This window comes from Heptranchias perlo, unplaced genomic scaffold (assembly GCF_035084215.1).
Source record: "Heptranchias perlo isolate sHepPer1 unplaced genomic scaffold, sHepPer1.hap1 HAP1_SCAFFOLD_855, whole genome shotgun sequence".
In the NCBI taxonomy this organism is placed as follows: domain Eukaryota; kingdom Metazoa; phylum Chordata; class Chondrichthyes; order Hexanchiformes; family Hexanchidae; genus Heptranchias; species Heptranchias perlo.
Genome location: NW_027139893.1, coordinates 10,001 through 28,675, shown reverse-complemented (window position 1 = coordinate 28,675; position 18,675 = coordinate 10,001). Strand labels below are relative to the sequence as shown.

Sequence of the window (18,675 nt, the reverse complement as noted above, 5' to 3'; positions counted from 1 at the left end):
GGTTCGGGGGGTTTATATATAGAATAACAGATACCCGGGAGTGAGTTACAGACTGGAATCTAATCGAGGGGTTCGGGGGGGTTTATATATCGAATAACAGATACCCGGGAGTGAGTTACAGGCTGGAATCTAATCGAGGGGTTCGGGGGGTTTATATATAGAATAACAGATACCCGGGAGTGAGTTACAGGCTGGAATCTAATCGAGGGGTTCGGGGGGTTTATATATAGAATAACGGATACCCGGGAGTGAGTTACAGACTGGAATCTAATCGAGGGGTTCGGGGGGTTTATATATAGAATAACAGATACCCGGGAGTGAGTTACAGGCTGGAATCTAATCGAGGGGTTCAGGGGGTTTATATATAGAATAACAGATACCCGGGAGTGAGTTACAGGCTGGAATCTAATCGAGGGGTTCGGGGGGGTTTATATATAGAATAACAGATACCCGGGAGTGAGTTACAGGCTGGAATCTAATCGAGGGGTTCGGGGGGTTTATATATAGAATAACAGATACCCGGGAGTGAGTTACAGGCTGGAATCTAATCGAGGGGTTCGGGGGGTTTATAAAAAGAATAACAGATACCCGGGAGTGAGTTACAGGCTGGAATCTAATCGAGGGGTTCGGGGGGTTTATATATAGAATAACAGATACCCGGGAGTGAGTTACAGGCTGGAATCTATTCGAGGGGTTCGGGGGGTTTATATATCGAATAACAGATACCCGGGAGTGAGTTACAGGCTGGAATCTAATCGAGGGGTTCGGGGGGTTTATATATAGAATAACAGATACCCGGGAGTGAGTTACAGGCTGGAATCTAATCGAGGGGTTCGGGGGGTTTATATATAGAATAACAGATACCCGGGAGTGAGTTACAGGCTGGAATCTAATCGAGGGGTTCGGGGGGTTTATATATAGAATAACAGATACCCGGGAGTGAGTTACAGGCTGGAATCTAATCGAGGGGTTCGGGGGGTTTATATATAGAATAACAGATACCTGGGAGTGAGTTACAGACTGGAATCTAATCGAGGGGTTCGGGGGGTTTATATATAGAATAACAGATACCCGGGAGTGAGTTACAGGCTGGAATCTAATCGAGGGGTTCGAGGGGTTTATATATAGAATAACAGATACCCGGGAGTGAGTTACAGGCTGGAATCTAATCGAGGGGTTCGGGGGGTTTATATATAGAATAACAGATACCCGGGAGTGAGTTACAGGCTGGAATCTAATCGAGGGGTTCGGGGGGTTTATACATAGAATAACAGATACCCGGGAGTGAGTTACAGGCTGGAATCTAATCGAGGGGTTCGGGGGGTTTATATATAGAATAACAGATACCCGGGAGTGAGTTACAGGCTGGAATCTAATCGAGGGGTTCGGGGGGTTTATATATAGAATAACAGATACCCGGGAGTGAGTTACAGGCTGGAATCTAATCGAGGGGTTCGGGGGGGTTTATATATAGAATAACAGATACCCGGGAGTGAGTTACAGGCTGGAATCTAATCGAGGGGTTCGGGGGGTTTATATATAGAATAACAGATACCCGGGAGTGAGTTACAGGTTGGAATCTAATCGAGGGGTTCGGGGGGTTTATATATCGAATAACAGATACCCGGGAGTGAGTTGCAGACTGGAATCTAATCGAGGGGTTCGGGGGGTTTATATATAGAATAACAGATACCCGGGAGTGAGTTACAGGTTGGAATCTAATCGAGGGGTTCGGGGGGTTTATATATCGAATAACAGATACCCGGGAGTGAGTTGCAGACTGGAATCTAATCGAGGGGTTCGGGGGGTTTATATATAGAATAACAGATACCCGGGAGTGAGTTACAGGCTGGAATCTAATCGAGGGGTTCGGGGGGGTTTATATATAGAATAACAGATACCCGGGAGTGAGTTACAGGCTGGAATCTAATCGAGGGGTTCGGGGGGTTTATATATAGAATAACAGATACCCGGGAGTGAGTTACAGGTTGGAATCTAATCGAGGGGTTCGGGGGGTTTATATATCGAATAACAGATACCCGGGAGTGAGTTGCAGACTGGAATCTAATCGAGGGGTTCGGGGGGTTTATATATAGAATAACAGATACCCGGGAGTGAGTTACAGGCTGGAATCTAATCGAGGGGTTCGGGGGGGTTTATATATAGAATAACGGATACCCGGGAGTGAGTTACAGGCTGGAATCTAATCGAGGGGTTCAGGGGGGGTTTATATATAGAATAACAGATACCCGGGAGTGAGTTACAGGCTGGAATCTAATCGAGGGGTTCGGGGGGTTTATATATAGAATAACAGATACCCGGGAGTGAGTTACAGGCTGGAATCTAATCGAGGGGTTCGGGGGGTTTATATATAGAATAACAGATACCCGGGAGTGAGTTACAGGCTGGAATCTAATCGAGGGGTTCGGGGGGTTTATATATAGAATAACAGATACCCGGGAGTGAGTTACAGACTGGAATCTAATCGAGTGGTTCGGGGGGTTTATATATAGAATAACAGATACCTGGGAGTGAGTTACAGACTGGAATCTAATCGAGGGGTTCGAGGGGTTTATATATAGAATATCAGATACCTGGGAGTGAGTTACAGACTGGAATCTAATCGAGGGGTTCGGGGGGTTTATATATAGAATAACAGATACCCGGGAGTGAGTTACAGACTGGAATCTAATCGAGGGGTTCGGGGGGGTTTATATATAGAATAACAGATACCCGGGAGTGAGTTACAGACTGGAATCGAATCGAGTGGTTCGGGGGGTTTATATATAGAATAACAGATACCCGGGAGTGAGTTACAGGCTGGAATCTAATCGAGGGGTTCGTGGGGTTTATATATAGAATAACAGATACCCGGGAGTGAGTTACAGGCTGGAATCGAATCGAGGGGTTCGGGGGGGTTTATATATAGAATAACAGATACCCGGGAGTGAGTTACAGGCTGGAATCTAATCGAGGGGTTCAGGGGGTTTATATATAGAATAACAGATACCCGGGAGTGAGTTACAGGCTGGAATCTAATCGAGGGGTTCAGGGGGTTTATATATAGAATAACAGATACCCGGGAGTGAGTTACAGGCTGGAATCTATTCGAGGGGTTCGGGGGGTTTATATATAGAATAACAGATACCCGGGAGTGAGTTACAGGCTGGAATCTATTCGAGGGGTTCGGGGGGTTTATATATAGAATAACAGATACCCGGGAGTGAGTTACAGACTGGAATCTAATCGAGGGGTTCGGGGGGTTTACATATAGAATAACAGATACCCGGGTGTGAGTTGCAGGCTGGAATCTAATCGAGGGGCTCGGGGGGGTTTATATATAGAATAACAGATACCCGGGAGTGAGTTACAGGTTGGAATCTAATCGAGGGGTTCGGGGGGTTTATATATAGAATAACAGATACCCGGGTGTGAGTTACAGACTGGAATCTAATCGAGGGGTTCGGGGGGTTTATATATAGAATAACAGATACCTGGGAGTGAGTTACAGACTGGAATCTAATCGAGGGGTTCGGGGGGTTTATATGTAGAATAACGGATACCCGGGAGTGAGTTACAGGCTGGAATCTAATCGAGGGGTTCGGGGGGGTTTATATATAGAATAACAGATACCCGGGAGTGAGTTACAGACTGGAATCTAATCGAGGGGTTCGGGGGGTTTATCTGTAGAATAACAGATACCCGGGAGTGAGTTACAGGCTGGAATCTAATCGAGGGGTTCGGGGGGTTTATATATAGAATAACAGATACCCCGGAGTGAGTTACAGGCTGGAATCTAATCGAGGGGTTCGGGGGGTTTATATGTAGAATAACAGATACCCGGGAGTGAGTTACAGGCTGGAATCTAATCGAGGGGTTCGGGGGGTTTATATATAGAATAACAGATACCCGGGAGTGAGTTACAGGCTGGAATCTAATCGAGGGGTTCGGGGGGTTTATATATAGAATAACAGATACCCGGGAGTGAGTTACAGACTGGAATCTAATCGAGGGGTTCGGGGGGTTTATACATAGAATAACAGATACCCGAGAGTGAGTTACAGACTGGAATCTAATCGAGGGGTTCAGGGGGTTTATATATAGAATAACAGATACCCCGGAGTGAGTTACAGGCTGGAATCTAATCGAGGGGTTCGCGGGGTTTATATATAGAATAACAGATACCCGGGAGTGAGTTACAGACTGGAATCTAATCGAGGGGTTCGGGGGGTTTATATATAGAATAACAGATACACGGGAGTGAGTTACAGACTGGAATCTAATCGAGGGGTTCGGGGGGTTTATATATAGAATAACAGATACCCGGGAGTGAGTTGCAGGCTGGAATCTAATCGAGGGGTTCGGGGGGTTTATATATAGAATAACAGATACCCCGGAGTGAGTTACAGGCTGGAATCTAATCGAGGGGTTCGGGGGGTTTATATGTAGAATAACAGATACCCGGGAGTGAGTTACAGGCTGGAATCTAATCGAGGGGTTCGGGGGGTTTATATATAGAATAACAGATACCCGGGAGTGAGTTACAGACTGGAATCTAATCGAGGGTTTCGGCGGGGTTTATATATAGAATAACAGATACCCGGGAGTGAGTTACAGGCTGGAATCTAATCGAGGGGTTCGGGGGGTTTATATATAGAATAACAGATACCCGGGAGTGAGTTACAGACTGGAATCTAATCGAGGGGTTCGGGGGGTTTATATATAGAATAACAGATACCCGGGAGTGAGTTACAGGCTGGAATCTAATCGAGGGGTTCGGGGGGTTTATATATAGAATAACAGATACCCGGGAGTGAGTTACAGGCTGGAATCTAATCGAGGGGTTCGGGGGGTTTATATATAGAATAACAGATACCCGGGAGTGAGTTACAGACTGGAATCTAATCGAGGGGTTCGGGGGGGTTTATATATAGAATAACAGATACCCGGGAGTGAGTTACAGGCTGGAATCTAATCGAGGGGTTCGGGGGGGTTTATATATAGAATAACAGATACCCGGGAGTGGGTTACAGGCTGGAATCTAATCGAGGGGTTCGGGGGGTTTATATATAGAATAACAGATACCCGGGAGTGAGTTACAGGCTGGAATCTAATCGAGGGGTTCGGGGGGGTTTATATATAGAATAACAGATACCCGGGAGTGAGTTGCAGGCCCTGTATCAATCCCAACTAATCCCACTTGTCCATTTTCTCCGAAGGCCCTGTATCTGATTTAAATATCTCTCCAGTGTTCCCTCAAATGATTCAATGGTCTTTCTCTGCTCACTGTGGTGGAATGTTCCCTGTTCCAACAAACTCTCTGTGCAAAGACATTTCTCCTCACTCTCAGTGATCATTTTAAATTAACGACTCCTCAGCACTGATTCTCCAACCAGACGAAAGTCTTTCAATTTTCACCCGATCAAAACTTTGTGATTTTAACATCCTCGATGGAATCTGCTCTGAACTTTCTCTGTTGCAGTGGACATAATCTCAGTATCACAGGCATCTCCTCATCACTCGAAACATCTTCACTCCCGTCACCCCCTTCACTCCCTAACCTCCCCTGCCTTCACTCCACAGGATGCACTGCAGCTACTCGCCAAGGCTTCTTCGACAGCACCTCCCAAACCCGCGACCTCTACCACCGAGAAGGACAAGAGCAGCAGGAACATGGGAACAACACCACCTGCACGTTCCCCTCCGAGTCACACACCATCCCGACTTGGAAATATATCGCCGTTCCTTCATCGTCGCTGGGTCAAAATCCTGGAACTCCCTTCCTAACAGCACTGTGGGAGAACCTTCACCACACGGACTGCAGCGGTTCAAGTAGGCGGCTCACCACCGCCTTCTCAAGGGGCAATTAGGGATGGGCAATAAATGCCGGCCTCGCCAGCGACGCCCACATCCCACGAACGAATAAAAAAAAAACATCCTCTCCCAACCCCCTTCACTCCCTGACCCCCTTCACTCCCTGACCCCCTTCACTCCCTGACCCCCTTCTCTCCCTGACCCCCTTCACTCCCTGACCCCCTTCACTCCCTGACCACCTTCACTCCCTGACCCCCTTCACTCCCTAACCCCCTTCACTCCCTAACCTCCTTCACTCCCTAAACCCCCTTCACTCCCTAAACCCCCTTCACTCCCTAACCTCCTTCACTCCCTCACCCCCTTCACTCCCTCACCCCCTTCACTCCCTCACCCCCTTCACTCCCTCACCCCCTTCACTCCCTAACCCCCTTCACTCCCTAACCCCCTTCACTCCCTAACACCCTTCACTCCCTAACACCCTTCACTCCCTAACCTCCTTCACTCCCTAAACCCCCTTCACTCCCTCACCCCCTTCACTCCATAACCCCCTTCACTCCCTCACCCCCTTCACTCCCTCACCCCCTTCACTCCCTCACCCCCTTCACTCCCTCACCCCCTTCACTCCCTCACCCCCTTCACTCCCTCACCCCCTTCACTCCCTCACCCCCTTCACTCCCTCACCCCCTTCACTCCCTCACCCCCTTCACTCCCTCACCCCCTTCACTCCCTCACCCCCTTCACTCCCTCACCCCCTTCACTCCCTAACCCCCTTCACTCCCTCACCCCCTTCACTCCCTCACCCCCTTCACTCCCTCACCCCCTTCACTCCCTCACCCCCTTCACTCCCTGACCCCCTTCACTCCCTAACCTCCTTCACTCCCTCACCCCCTTCACTCCCTCACCCCCTTCACTCCCTCACCCCCTTCACTCCCTCACCCCCTTCACTCCCTGACCCCCTTCACTCCCTGACCTCCTTCACTCCCTGACCCCCTTCACTCCCTGACCCCCTTCACTCCCTGACCCCCTTCACTCCCTGACCTCCTTCACTCCCTGACCCCCTTCACTCCCTGACCCCCTTCACTCCTTAACCTCCTTCACTCCCTAACCCCCTTCACTCCCTAACCCCCTTCACTCCCTAACCCCCTTCACTCCCTAACCCCCTTCACTCCCTAACCCCCTTCACTCCCTAACCCCCTTCACTCCCTAACCCCCTTCACTCCCTAACCTCCTTCACTCCCTGACCTCCTTCACTCCCTGACCCCCTTCACTCCCTGACCCCCTTCACTCCCTAACCTCCTTCACTCCCTAACCTCCTTCACTCCCTGACCCCCTTCACTCCCTGACCCCCTTCACTCCCTAACCTCCTTCACTCCCTAACCCCCTTCACTCCCTAAACCCTCTTCACTCCATAACCCCCTTCACTCCCTAAACCCCCTTCACTCCCTAAACCCCCTTCACTCCCTAAACCCCCTTCACTCCCTAAACCCCCTTCACTCCCTAAACCCCCTTCACTCCCTAACCCCCTTCACTCCCTAAACCCCCTTCACTCCCTAAACCCCCTTCACTCCCTAAACCCCCTTCACTCCCTAAACCCCCTTCACTCCCTAAACCCCCTTCACTCCCTGACCCCCTTCACTCCCTAACCTCCTTCACTCCCTAACCCCCTTCACTCCCTAAACCCTCTTCACTCCATAACCCCCTTCACTCCCTCACCCCCTTCACTCCCTCACCCCCTTCACTCCCTCACCCCCTTCACTCCCTCACCCCCTTCACTCCCTCACCCCCTTCACTCCCTCACCCCCTTCACTCCCTCACCCCCTTCACTCCCTCACCCCCTTCACTCCCTCACCCCCTTCACTCCCTCACCCCCTTCACTCCTTAAACCCTCTTCACTCCATAACCCCCTTCACTCCCTCACCCCCTTCACTCCATAACCCCCTTCACTCCCTCACCCCCTTCACTCCATAACCTCCTTCACTCCCAAACCCCCTTCACTCCCTCACCCCCTTCACTCCTTAAACCCTCTTCACTCCATAACCCCCTTCACTCCCTCACCCCCTTCACTCCCTAACCTCCTTCACTCCCAAACCCCCTTCACTCCCTCACCCCCTTCACTCCATAACCCCCTTCACTCCCTCACCCCCTTCACTCCATAACCCCCTTCACTCCCTAACCCCCTTCACTCCCAAACCCCCTTCACTCCCTAAACCCCCTTCACTCCCTAACCCCCTTCACTCCCTCACCCCCTTCACTCCTTAAACCCTCTTCACTCCATAACCCCCTTCACTCCATAACCCCCTTCACTCCATAACCCCCTTCACTCCATAACCTCCTTCACTCCCTAACCTCCTTCACTCCCTAACCTCCTTCACTCCCAAACCCCCTTCACTCCCTAACCCCCTTCACTCCCTAACCCCCTTCACTCCCAAACCCCCTTCACTCCCAAACCCCCTTCACTCCCTAAACCCCCTTCACTCCCTAAACCCCCTTCACTCCCTAAACCCCCTTCACTCCCTAACCCCCTTCACTCCCTAAACCCCCTGCACTCCCTAAACCCCCTTCACTCCCTAAACCCCCTTCACTCCCTCACCCCCTTCACTCCCTCACCCCCTTCACTCCCTCACCCCCTTCACTCCCTCACCCCCTTCACTCCCTCACCCCCTTCACTCCCTCACCCCCTTCACTCCCTAAACCCCCTTCACTCCCTAACCCCCTTCACTCCCTCACCCCCTTCACTCCCTAACCCCCTTCACTCCCTAAACCCCTTCACTCCCTAAACCCCCTTCACTCCCTAACCCCCTTCACTCCCTAACCCCCTCCACCCCATTACCCCCTTCACTCCCTAAACCCCCTTCACCCCATAACCCCCTTCACTCCCTCACCCCCTTCACTCCCTAACCCCCTCCACCCCATTACCCCCTTCACTCCCTAAACCCCCTTCACTCCCTCACCCCCTTCACTCCCTAAACCCCCTTCACTCCCTAAACCCCCTTCACTCCCTAACCCCCTTCACCCCATAACCCCCTTCACTCCCTAACCCCCTTCACTCCCTAAACCCCCTTCACTCCCTAAACCCCCTTCACTCCCAAACCCCCTTCACTCCCTAAACCCCCTTCACTCCATAACCCCCTTCACTCCCTAAACCCCCTTCACTCCCTAAACCCCCTCAATCTCCCAACCAACTTCAGGCCCGAATAGCCTTTTATCCTTACTGTCCCTCAAACTCTGGAACCTGGGGATCAAACCCGACCCCAGACGGAGGGGAGTGAAGGTCACCTCTCCCTCTGGTGGGGGGGACGGGCGCTGGGTGGGTCAGTGGGTCAGACCCTGACCTTTCACCCTCTGAGGGACCTTGTTCTCCGATCTTCCCTCCCGTTACGATCGGGATCAGTTGGGTTGCCTCTCTCTGCCCCCTGGGGTGGGCGATCGCAGGGACGACAAATGGGCCTCAGCCCCCCCCCCCAGGCTTTCTCGAGGCGGAGACGGAAAACAGCCAGGGTTCCTGCTCCTGATCTCCATCTTGTGACCCTACCCCCCCCGACCATCCCCCTCTCCCGCTCCTTGCTGGAGAGTGTGGCGGAGCGGAGGAGGGGGTTGAAGGCAGGAACGAGGCAACACCCCAGTCAACAGCAACCAACAGCGCTCGGACGGGAAAAACGGAGAGAAACGGGGAACAGGCCATTCGGCCCGAAAGCTCCGTGCCAGCTCCACACCAGCCTCCCCCTGACCTTCCTTCGTCTCGCCCCGTAGACGTGGGGAAGAGCTCGGAGAGAGGCTGAACTCAGACCCCCAGGCATGTCCGGGGGGAAGGTGGCCAACCTGCAGGCCAAATAGGAACAGGAGGCAGCCACAGTTAACAAAAGAGAATCCTTTTATTGCACTATAACATACACAAGGGCAGCCTGAAACGATCAGCAGTTTTGAGCAGAGGTTGGGAGACAGCCTGGAATGTCTGATCAAAGCAGGGCACGGTCGGGAGAATTAACTGAACGACAAGGTGTTCAGAGAGGCCCTGCGATCACAATGTCAGTCAGAATTAAATTCAAAATTCTTCATTTTTAACGGTTACATTAAACACTCCCAGGGCAGGTACAGGGTTAGATACAGAGTAAAGCTCCCTCTACACTGTCCCGTCAAACACCCCCAGGGCAGGTACAGGGTTAGATACAGAGTAAAGCTCCCTCTACACCGTCCCGTCAAACACTCCCAGGGCGGGTACAGGGTTAGATACAGAGTAAAGCTCCCTCTACACTGTCCCATCAAACACTCCCAGGGCAGGTACAGGGTTAGATACAGAGTAAAGCTCCCTCTACACTGTCCCATCAAACACTCCCAGGGCAGGTACAGGGTTAGATACAGAGTAAAGCTCCCTCTACACTGTCCCATCAAACACTCCCAGGGCAGGTACAGGGTTAGATACAGAGTAAAGCTCCCTCTACACTGTCCCATCAAACACTCCCAGGGCAGGTACAGGGTTAGATACAGAGTAAAGCTCCCTCTACACTGTCCCATCAAACACTCCCAGGGCAGGTACAGGGTTAGATACAGAGTAAAGCTCCCTCTACACTGTCCCGTCAAACACTCCCAGGGCAGGTACAGGGTTAGATACAGAGTAAAGCTCCCTCTACACTGTCCCATCAAACACTCCCAGGGCAGGTACAGGGTTAGATACAGAGTAAAGCTCCCTCTACACTGTCCCATCAAACACTCCCAGGGCAGGTACAGGGTTAGATACAGAGTAAAGCTCCCTCTACACTGTCCCATCAAACACTCCCAGGGTAGGTACAGGGTTAGATACAAAGTAAAGCTCCCTCTACACTGTCCCATCAAACACTCCTAGGGTAGGTACAGGGTTAGATACAGAGTAAAGCTCCCGCTACACTGTCCCATCAAACACTCCCAGGGCAGGTACAGGGTTAGATACAGAGTAAAGCTCCCTCTACACCGTCCCGTCAAACACTCCCAGGGCAGGTACAGCACGGGTTAGATACAGAGTAAAGCTCCCTCTACACTGTCCCATCAAACACTCCCAGGGCAGGTACAGGGTTAGATACAGAGTAAAGCTCCCTCTCCACTGTCCCGTCAAACACTCCCAGGGCAGGTACAGGGTTAGATACAGAGTAAAGCTCCCTCTACACCGTCCCATCAAACACTCCCAGGGCAGGTACAGGGTTAGATACAGAGTAAAGCTCCCTCTACACCGTCCCATCAAACACTCCCAGGGCAGGTACAGGGTTAGATACAGAGTAAAGCTCCCTCTACACCGTCCCGTCAAACACTCCCAGGGCAGGTACAGCACGGGTTAGATACAGAGTAAAGCTCCCTCTACACTGTCCCATCAAACACTCCCAGGGCAGGTACAGGGTTAGATACAGAGTAAAGCTCCCTCTACACCGTCCCATCAAACACTCCCAGGGCAGGTACAGGGTTAGATACAGAGTAAAGCTCCCTCTACACCGTCCCATCAAACACTCCCAGGGCAGGTACAGGGTTAGATACAGAGTAAAGCTCCCTCTACACTGTCCCGTCAAACACTCCCAGGGCAGGTACAGGGTTAGATACAGAGTAAAGCTCCCTCTACACTGTCCCATCAAACACTCCCAGGGCAGGTACAGGGTTAGATACAGAGTAAAGCTCCCTCTACACTGTCCCATCAAACACTCCCAGGGCAGGTACAGGGTTAGATACAGAGTAAAGCTCCCTCTACACTGCCCTAATTGGCCCAGGGACGAGGTGTTGAGCGGGCGCAGGCCCAGGGAGCAGGAATGATATTGCACGTTAAATACACAAGATTCGGTAAACACAAGGGAATGATAATCAGTGATAAAAACACTTGTCGAGGCGCTGGTCTGACTCCGAGTCGCTGTAAACTGCGAGCGAGTGTGTCGAGGAGCTGGCCGTCCACATCTGGCAGACTCTTTCCTGACGGAATTCCGATGCCCTCGCACTTCCGCGCGCGCGTGTGACACGTCGGGACCGTCCCCGCGTCGGAAAAGCATTGTCCGGGAAGCGAAACACGTCCTCCTCCTCCTCCTCCTCCTCCTCCTCCTCCTCCTCCTCGCGGCTTGGCGTGACGTCAGGCCAATGTCAAGGGTTCGCTCTTAGGCCTGGGGCCCGGGAGTCGCCTCGGCCCGTGGCAGGGACGCCCATTGTCAATTCGACATGTTGCCCCACCCCGCCCGACCTAGTAGCTGGAACGAGCCAGGTCGGTGGAGACAAAGTAAGTGCTCAGCTCACCCTTACCTTTCACCTTGATCATGCCTCGGTTGTAGCAAGTGTAGCCCAGTCTGCGGAGCACCTTACCTGTCTCTTCCGTCACCTGCAAGGAGAGAACGGAGCGAAGAGTAATGCTGGAGCACAGGTTCCAAATGCACCAACCCAACAAGGCCAATGGGAATGTTGGCCTTTATCTCAAAGAGGGCTGGAATACAAAGGGGTGGAAGTTATGGACAGAGCTCTGGTTAGACCCCATCTGGAGCACGGCGTTCAGTTCTGGGCACCGCACCTCAGGAAGGAGATATTGGCCTCGGAGGTGGATTCACCAGAATAATTCCAGGGTTGAATTACGAGGACGGGTGGCATTGACTTGGCTTGTGCGCCCTTGAGTATACAAGGGTCAGGGGTGATTTACGTGATATTGGGATTCGAGTAGATAGAGAGAAACTATTTCCTCTGGTTGGGGGGGGGGGGGGCGGGGGAGTCCAGAGCAAAGCGGAGGAGGAGGGGGGCACATTCTCATAATTAGAGCCAGGCCGTTCAGGGGTGAAGTCAGGAATCACTTCTTCACACAAAGGGGAGTGGGAATCTGGAACATCTCTCTCCCCCAAAAGGTTGGGGGCCAGTTGGAGCATTCAAGACTGCGATCGATCGATTTTCGATGGGTATCAAGGGATTTGGAGCAGGGGAGGGTAAATGGAGCTGAGGTGCAGGTCAGACATGGTCTGATTGAATGGTGGAGTAGGCTTGAGGGGCTGAACGGCCTCCTCCGGTTACTATGTTCCCAGCATGAGAAACGGCATCAGGCATGAGGGGGATGCAGGGCGCTGGGTTATTGCCGAGCAGCAAAGAACAGGAGAGAATGGGAAGGGGATTGGTCCATTGGGATTGTGTACAATGGGAGCGAATGGGAAGGGGTTTGGGTCCATTGGGATTGTGTACAATGGGAGTGAATGGGAAGGGGTTTGGGTCCATTGGGATTGTGTACAATGGGAGTGAATGGGAAGGGGTTTGGGTCCATTGGGATTGTGTACAATGGGAGCGAATGGGAAGGGGTTTGGGTCCATTGGGATTGTGTACAATGGGAGTGAATGGGAAGGGGTTTGATCCATTGGGATTGTGTACAATGGGAGTGAATGGGAAGGGGTTTGATCCATTGGGATTGTGCAGAATGGGAGTGAATGGGAAGGGGTTTGATCCATTGGGATTGTGTACAATGGGAGTGAATGGGAAGGGGTTTGGTCCATTGGGATTGTGTACAATGGGAGTGAATGTGAAGGGGTTTGGTCCATTGGGATTGTGTAGAATGGGAGTGAATGGGAAGGGGTTTGATCCATTGGGATTGTGTACAATGGGAGTGAATGGGAAGGCGTTTGGTCCATTGGGATTGTGTACAATGGGAGCGAATGGGAAGGGGTTTGGGTCCATTGGGATTGTGTACAATGGGAGCGAATGGGAAGGGGTTTGGGTCCATTGGGATTGTGTACAATGGGAGTGAATGGGAAGGGGTTTGATCCATTGGGATTGTGTACAATGGGAGTGAATGGGAAGGGGTTTGATCCATTGGGATTGTGTACAATGGGAGTGAATGGGAAGGGGTTTGATCCATTGGGATTGTGTACAATGGGAGTGAATGGGAAGGGGTTTGATCCATTGGGATTGTGTACAATGGGAGTGAATGGGAAGGGGTTTGGGTCCATTGGGATTGTGTACAATGGGAGAGGATGGGAAGGGGTTTGATCCATTGGGATTGTGTACAATGGGAGAGAATGGGAAGGGGTTTGATCCATTGGGATTGTGTACAATGGGAGCGGATGGGAAGGGGTGTGATCCATTGGGATTGTGTACAACGGGAGCGGATGGGAAGGGGTTTGATCCATTGGGATTGTGTCCAATGGGAGTGAATGGGAAGGGGGATGGGTCCATTGGGATTGTAATGGGAGTGAATGGGAAGGGGTTTGGATCCATTGGGATTGTGTACAATGGGAGTGAATGGGAAGGGGTTTGATCCATTGGGATTGTGTCCAATGGGAGCGGATGGGAAGGGGTTTGATCCATTGGGATTGTAATGGGAGTGAATGGGAAGGGGTTTGGGTCCATTGGGATTGTAATGGGAGCGGATGGGAAGGGGTTTGATCCATTGGGATTGTGTCCAATGGGAGCGGATGGGAAGGGGTTTGATCCATTGGGATTGTGTACAGGGGGAGCGGATGGGAAGGGGTTTGGGTCTATTGGGATTGTGTACAATGGGAGTGAATGGGAAGGGGTTTGGGTCTATTGGGATTGTGTACAGTGGGAGTGAATGGGAAGGGGTTTGATCCATTGGGATTGTAATGGGAGCGGATGGGAAGGGGTTTGGGTCCATTACTGGTGAGTGCTCACTGGGTGTGCCTCTGGTCTTATCTGCTTGCTCCGTACCTGTATTCTGCCCAGGACCCCGGTGCTGTCCATTCGACTGGCCACATTGACACTGTTGCCCCAAATATCATATTGTGGCTTTCGTGCACCTATCACCCCGGCAACGACAGGCCCATGGTTAATTCCTGGCAACAGAGAAAGTGGCAGCCATTAACCGGCAGGGAGACAACAACAACAACAACAACAACAACAACCACCTGCATTTATATAGCGACTTTAACGTAGTAAAACGTCCCGAGGGGCTTCACAGGAGCGATTATCAAACTAAATTTGACACCGAGACACATAAGGAGATATTAGGACAGGTGACCAAAAGCTTGGTCAAAGAGGTAGGTTTTAAGGAGCGTCTTAAAGGAGGAGAGAGAGAGGCGGAGAGGTTTAGGGAGGGAATTCCAGAGCTTGGGGCCTAGACGGCTGAAGACACGGCCGCCAATGGTGGAGCGATGGAAATCGGGGATGGGCGAGAGTGCCAGAATTGGAGGAGCGCAGAGATCTGGGAGGGTTGGAGGAGGTTACAGGGATAGGGAGGGCGGGGGGGGGGGTCGAGGGCCATGGAGAGATTGGAAAACAAGGATGAGAATTTTGAAATCCAGGCCGGACCGGGGGCCGATGCAGGTCAGCGAGCACAGTAGTTGGGGGGCGGGGGCGACAGGGGAACGGGACTTGGTGCGAGTTAGGATACAGCGGGGGGGGGCGGGGGGCAGCAGAGTTTTGGATGAGCTGGAGTTGACGGAGGGTGGGAGACGGGAGGCCGGCCAGGAGAGCGTTGCGATAGTGGAGTCGAGGGCCGTGGAAGGAAAGCGGCTTCTTTCACTAAAACATCCCAGCTGTTTCGGAGGGGAAACACAAGGACCGGTGGGACACAGAAGCAGAAGGTGGGGGCAATTCAGTCGGGATGCACTCACCGATTCGTAGCTTGAAGCTGTTGAACGAATGTTTGTTGATAAAATCAAGCTTTCCCATGAGGGCCACCGCAAACTCCACCATTACCCCAATATGCATGCAATTCCGTTCCGAGTCCTGTCGTGGGGGGGTGTGGGGATAGCAGGGAGAAGACAAAAATAGGGTCAATAACATAACAGGCAACCTTCCTGAGTGAACAATTGGCTCCAAGTCACTAGATCAATTCCTGGGATGAGAGGGTTGTCCTATGAGGAGAGATTGAGTAGAATGGGCCGATACTCTCTGGAGTTCAGAAGAATGAGAGTTGATCTCATTGAAACATATAAGATTCTGAGGGGGCTTCACAGGGTCGATGCTGAGAGGCTGTTTCCCCCTGGCTGGAGAGTCTAGAACCAGGGGGCATAGTCTCAGGATAAGGGGTCGGCCATTTAGGACTGAGATGAGGAGGAATTTCTTCACTCAGAGGGTCGTGAATCTTTGGATTTCTCTACCCCAGAGGGCTGTGGATGCTCAGTCGTTCAAGACTGAGATCGATGGATTTCTGGACTCGAGGGGAATCAAGGGATACGGGGATCGGGCAGGAAAGTGGAGTTGAGGTGGAAGATCAGCCATGATCTGATTGAATGGCGGAGCAGGCTCGAGGGGCCGAATGGCCATCTCCTGCTCCCGTTTCTTACGTTCTTGCCAACCTGTCGTGTTGTTTTATTTGGCTCTCTATCACCTGGGTCCGTCAATCCTGGTGGAATAGTCTTCCTACAGGTGAAAGGTGAAATTTGACCCTCGGCTCCCCGAAGGTGGGGGCGGGCGGGCAGGCGGGGGGGGGGGGGTGAAAGGTCAGTACCTGACCGCACCCTGCTCCGTTACAGGAAGTGCAACGGCTGAATCTCGGCCCCGGGAGAAGCCCCTTCGGCCCGTCTCCCCGTTACCTGCAGACCCTCCTGGCCCAGGGCGGCGTTCAGCCCCGACGCTGCCATGTAGGTGCTGCCGATGGTCTTGATCTTCTCCACGCCGCTGAACTTGGGTTTCGAGAGGAGCTGCAGAGAGGAGAAACGGACTCGGTGAAAACCAGGGCATTCCTCACCACAGCCCACCCCCCACCCCTCCATCTCCTCTGTTAAGTCAACATGGAAACCACGGTGGGCAAAATTGGGTGGGATCTTGCTGTGCCCGACTCCGCTGCCTCTTTCCCCTCCCGTCGAGGGGTTAAGGGAGCTCATAGGTTCTGCCCGCCCGCAAGTGGGAGGGTCTATTCCGATGATATGTAAATGAGGTGTCTCCGTAGTTCATGCAACGCATCTCCTGACCTGTGTTGCCCTGGTAACCAATATGGGCCTCAGTGACTTACATCGAGTCCACAGCACAGAAACAGGCCATTCGGCCCGACTGCTCCGTGCTGGTGTTTATGCTCCACACGAGCCTCCTCCCTCCCTACTCCATCTCACCCTATCAGCATATCCTTCTATTCCTTTCTCCCTCATGTGTTTATCGAGCTTCCCCTTAAATCCATCTCCACTATTCACCTCGACTGCTCCTTGTGGGAGCGAGTTCCACATTCTCACCGCTCTCTGGGGAAAGAAGTTTCTCCTGAATTCCCTATTGGATTTATTAGTGACTTGTGATGTCCCTCTAGTTCTGGTCTCCCCCCACAAGTTGAAACATCTTCTCTACGTCTACCCCATCGAACCCTTTCATTATCTTAAAGACCTCGATCAGGTCACTCCCTCAGCCTTCTCTTTTCCAGAGAGAAGAGCCCCAGCCTGTTCAGCCTTTCCTGATAAGGATATCCTCTCAGTTCTGGTATCATCCTTGTGAATCTTTTTCGCACCTTCTCCAGTGCCTCTATATCCTTTTTATAATAATGGAGACCAGAACTGTTCACAGTGCTCCAAGTGTGGTCTAACCAAGGTTCTCTACAAGTTTAAGTCTACAGCACAACTCTACAACTCTCTGGAGTTTCGAAGAATGAGAGGTGATCTCATTGAAACATCTAAGATTCTGAGGGGGCTCGACAGGGTCGATGCTGAGAGGCTGTTTCCCCTGGCTGGAGAGTCTAGAACCAGGGGGCATAGTCTCAGGATAAGGGGTCGGCCATTCAAGACTGAGATGAGGAGGAATTTCTTCACTCGGAGGGTCGTGAATCTTTGGAATTCCCTACCCCAGAGGGCTGTGGATGCTCAGTCGTTGAGTATATTCAAGACTGAGATCGATAGATTTTCGGACTCGAGGGGAATCGAGGGATACGGGGATCGGGCGGGAAAGTGGAGTTGAGGTGGAAGATCGGCCATGATCTGATTGAATGGCGGAGCAGGGGTCGAGGGGCCGAATGGCCTGCTCCTGCTCCTATTTCTTATGTTCTTAACATAAGTTCCTTGCTTTTTAATTCTGTCCCTCTAGAAATGGACCCCAGTGCTTGGTTTGCCTTTTTTATGGCCTTATTAACCTGCGTCGCTACTTCTAGTCAGGATGTAAATTTGGACAGGCCGATTGAGAAACTTTTAACCCCAAGGTGTCTCAGGGGCTTTCCTCCTCCCTCCTCTTCTTTAACTGAGGTCCAAAATATTTAATCTCAGCCCCCGTTTCCCCCTCTGCACAGGGGGAGTGGGACAAGATCGGGGGCACAACTAGTGAGTGGGCAGAATGAACGAACTTGCATTCACCACCTCAGGACGTCCCAAAACGCTTTCCAGCCAACCAAGTACTTCTGAAGTGTTTTCGCTGTCGTAACGTAGGGAAACGCGGCAGCCAGTTTGCGCACAGCAAGACCCCACAAGCAGCAACGTGATAAATGATCGGCGGACTCAGCACAGACCCAAAGGGGCTGGAACTTTGGCGCTCCCTGCCCTGTGGGGCTCAGTGCCGCTCTGGGGGCAGGGTACTGATATCACCGTGACCTCTCCTTCAGAGAGAGAGAGAGAGAGAGAGGGCACAGGGGCGATGGGTTGAATGGGGAAAGGGCAGGGGAACGGGCCGAACACAGAAACGGGAGGAGGCCATTCAGCCCCTCGAGCCTCTTCCGCCATTCAATGAGATCATGGCTGACCTGTGACCTATCTCCAAATACCCGCCTTAGCCCCATATCCCTTAATACCTTTGGCTAACAAAAATCTACCAATCTCAGATTGAAAATTAACAATTGAGGTAGCATAGTTTGTGGAAGAGAGTTCCAAACTCCTACCACCCTTTGTGTGTAGAAGTGTTTCCTAATTTCACTCCTGAAAGTCCTGGCTCTAATTTTTAGACAATGTCCCCTCGTCCTAGAATCCCCAACCAGCGGAAATAGTTTCTCTCTATCTACCCCATCAGTGCCCCTTAACATCTTGAAGA

The 18,675-nt window shown here is 52.0% G+C and overlaps 1 protein-coding gene across 1 annotated transcript in view; it reads right to left on the bottom strand.

Moving 5' to 3' along the window:
- Nucleotides 1-10,442: 10,442 nt before the first annotated feature.
- Nucleotides 10,443-18,675, bottom strand: part of LOC137319522 (adenylate cyclase type 4) — a gene marked incomplete at its 5' end in the record, with an annotated part of 9,658 nt that continues 1,425 nt past the window's right edge. The window contains 4 exons of the mRNA XM_067981655.1: nt 10,443-12,133; nt 14,449-14,573; nt 15,354-15,468; nt 16,278-16,385. Of these exons, the coding sequence (XP_067837756.1) occupies nt 11,999-12,133; nt 14,449-14,573; nt 15,354-15,468; nt 16,278-16,385 (483 nt within the window). The remainder of the gene's footprint in view (nt 12,134-14,448; nt 14,574-15,353; nt 15,469-16,277; nt 16,386-18,675) is intronic.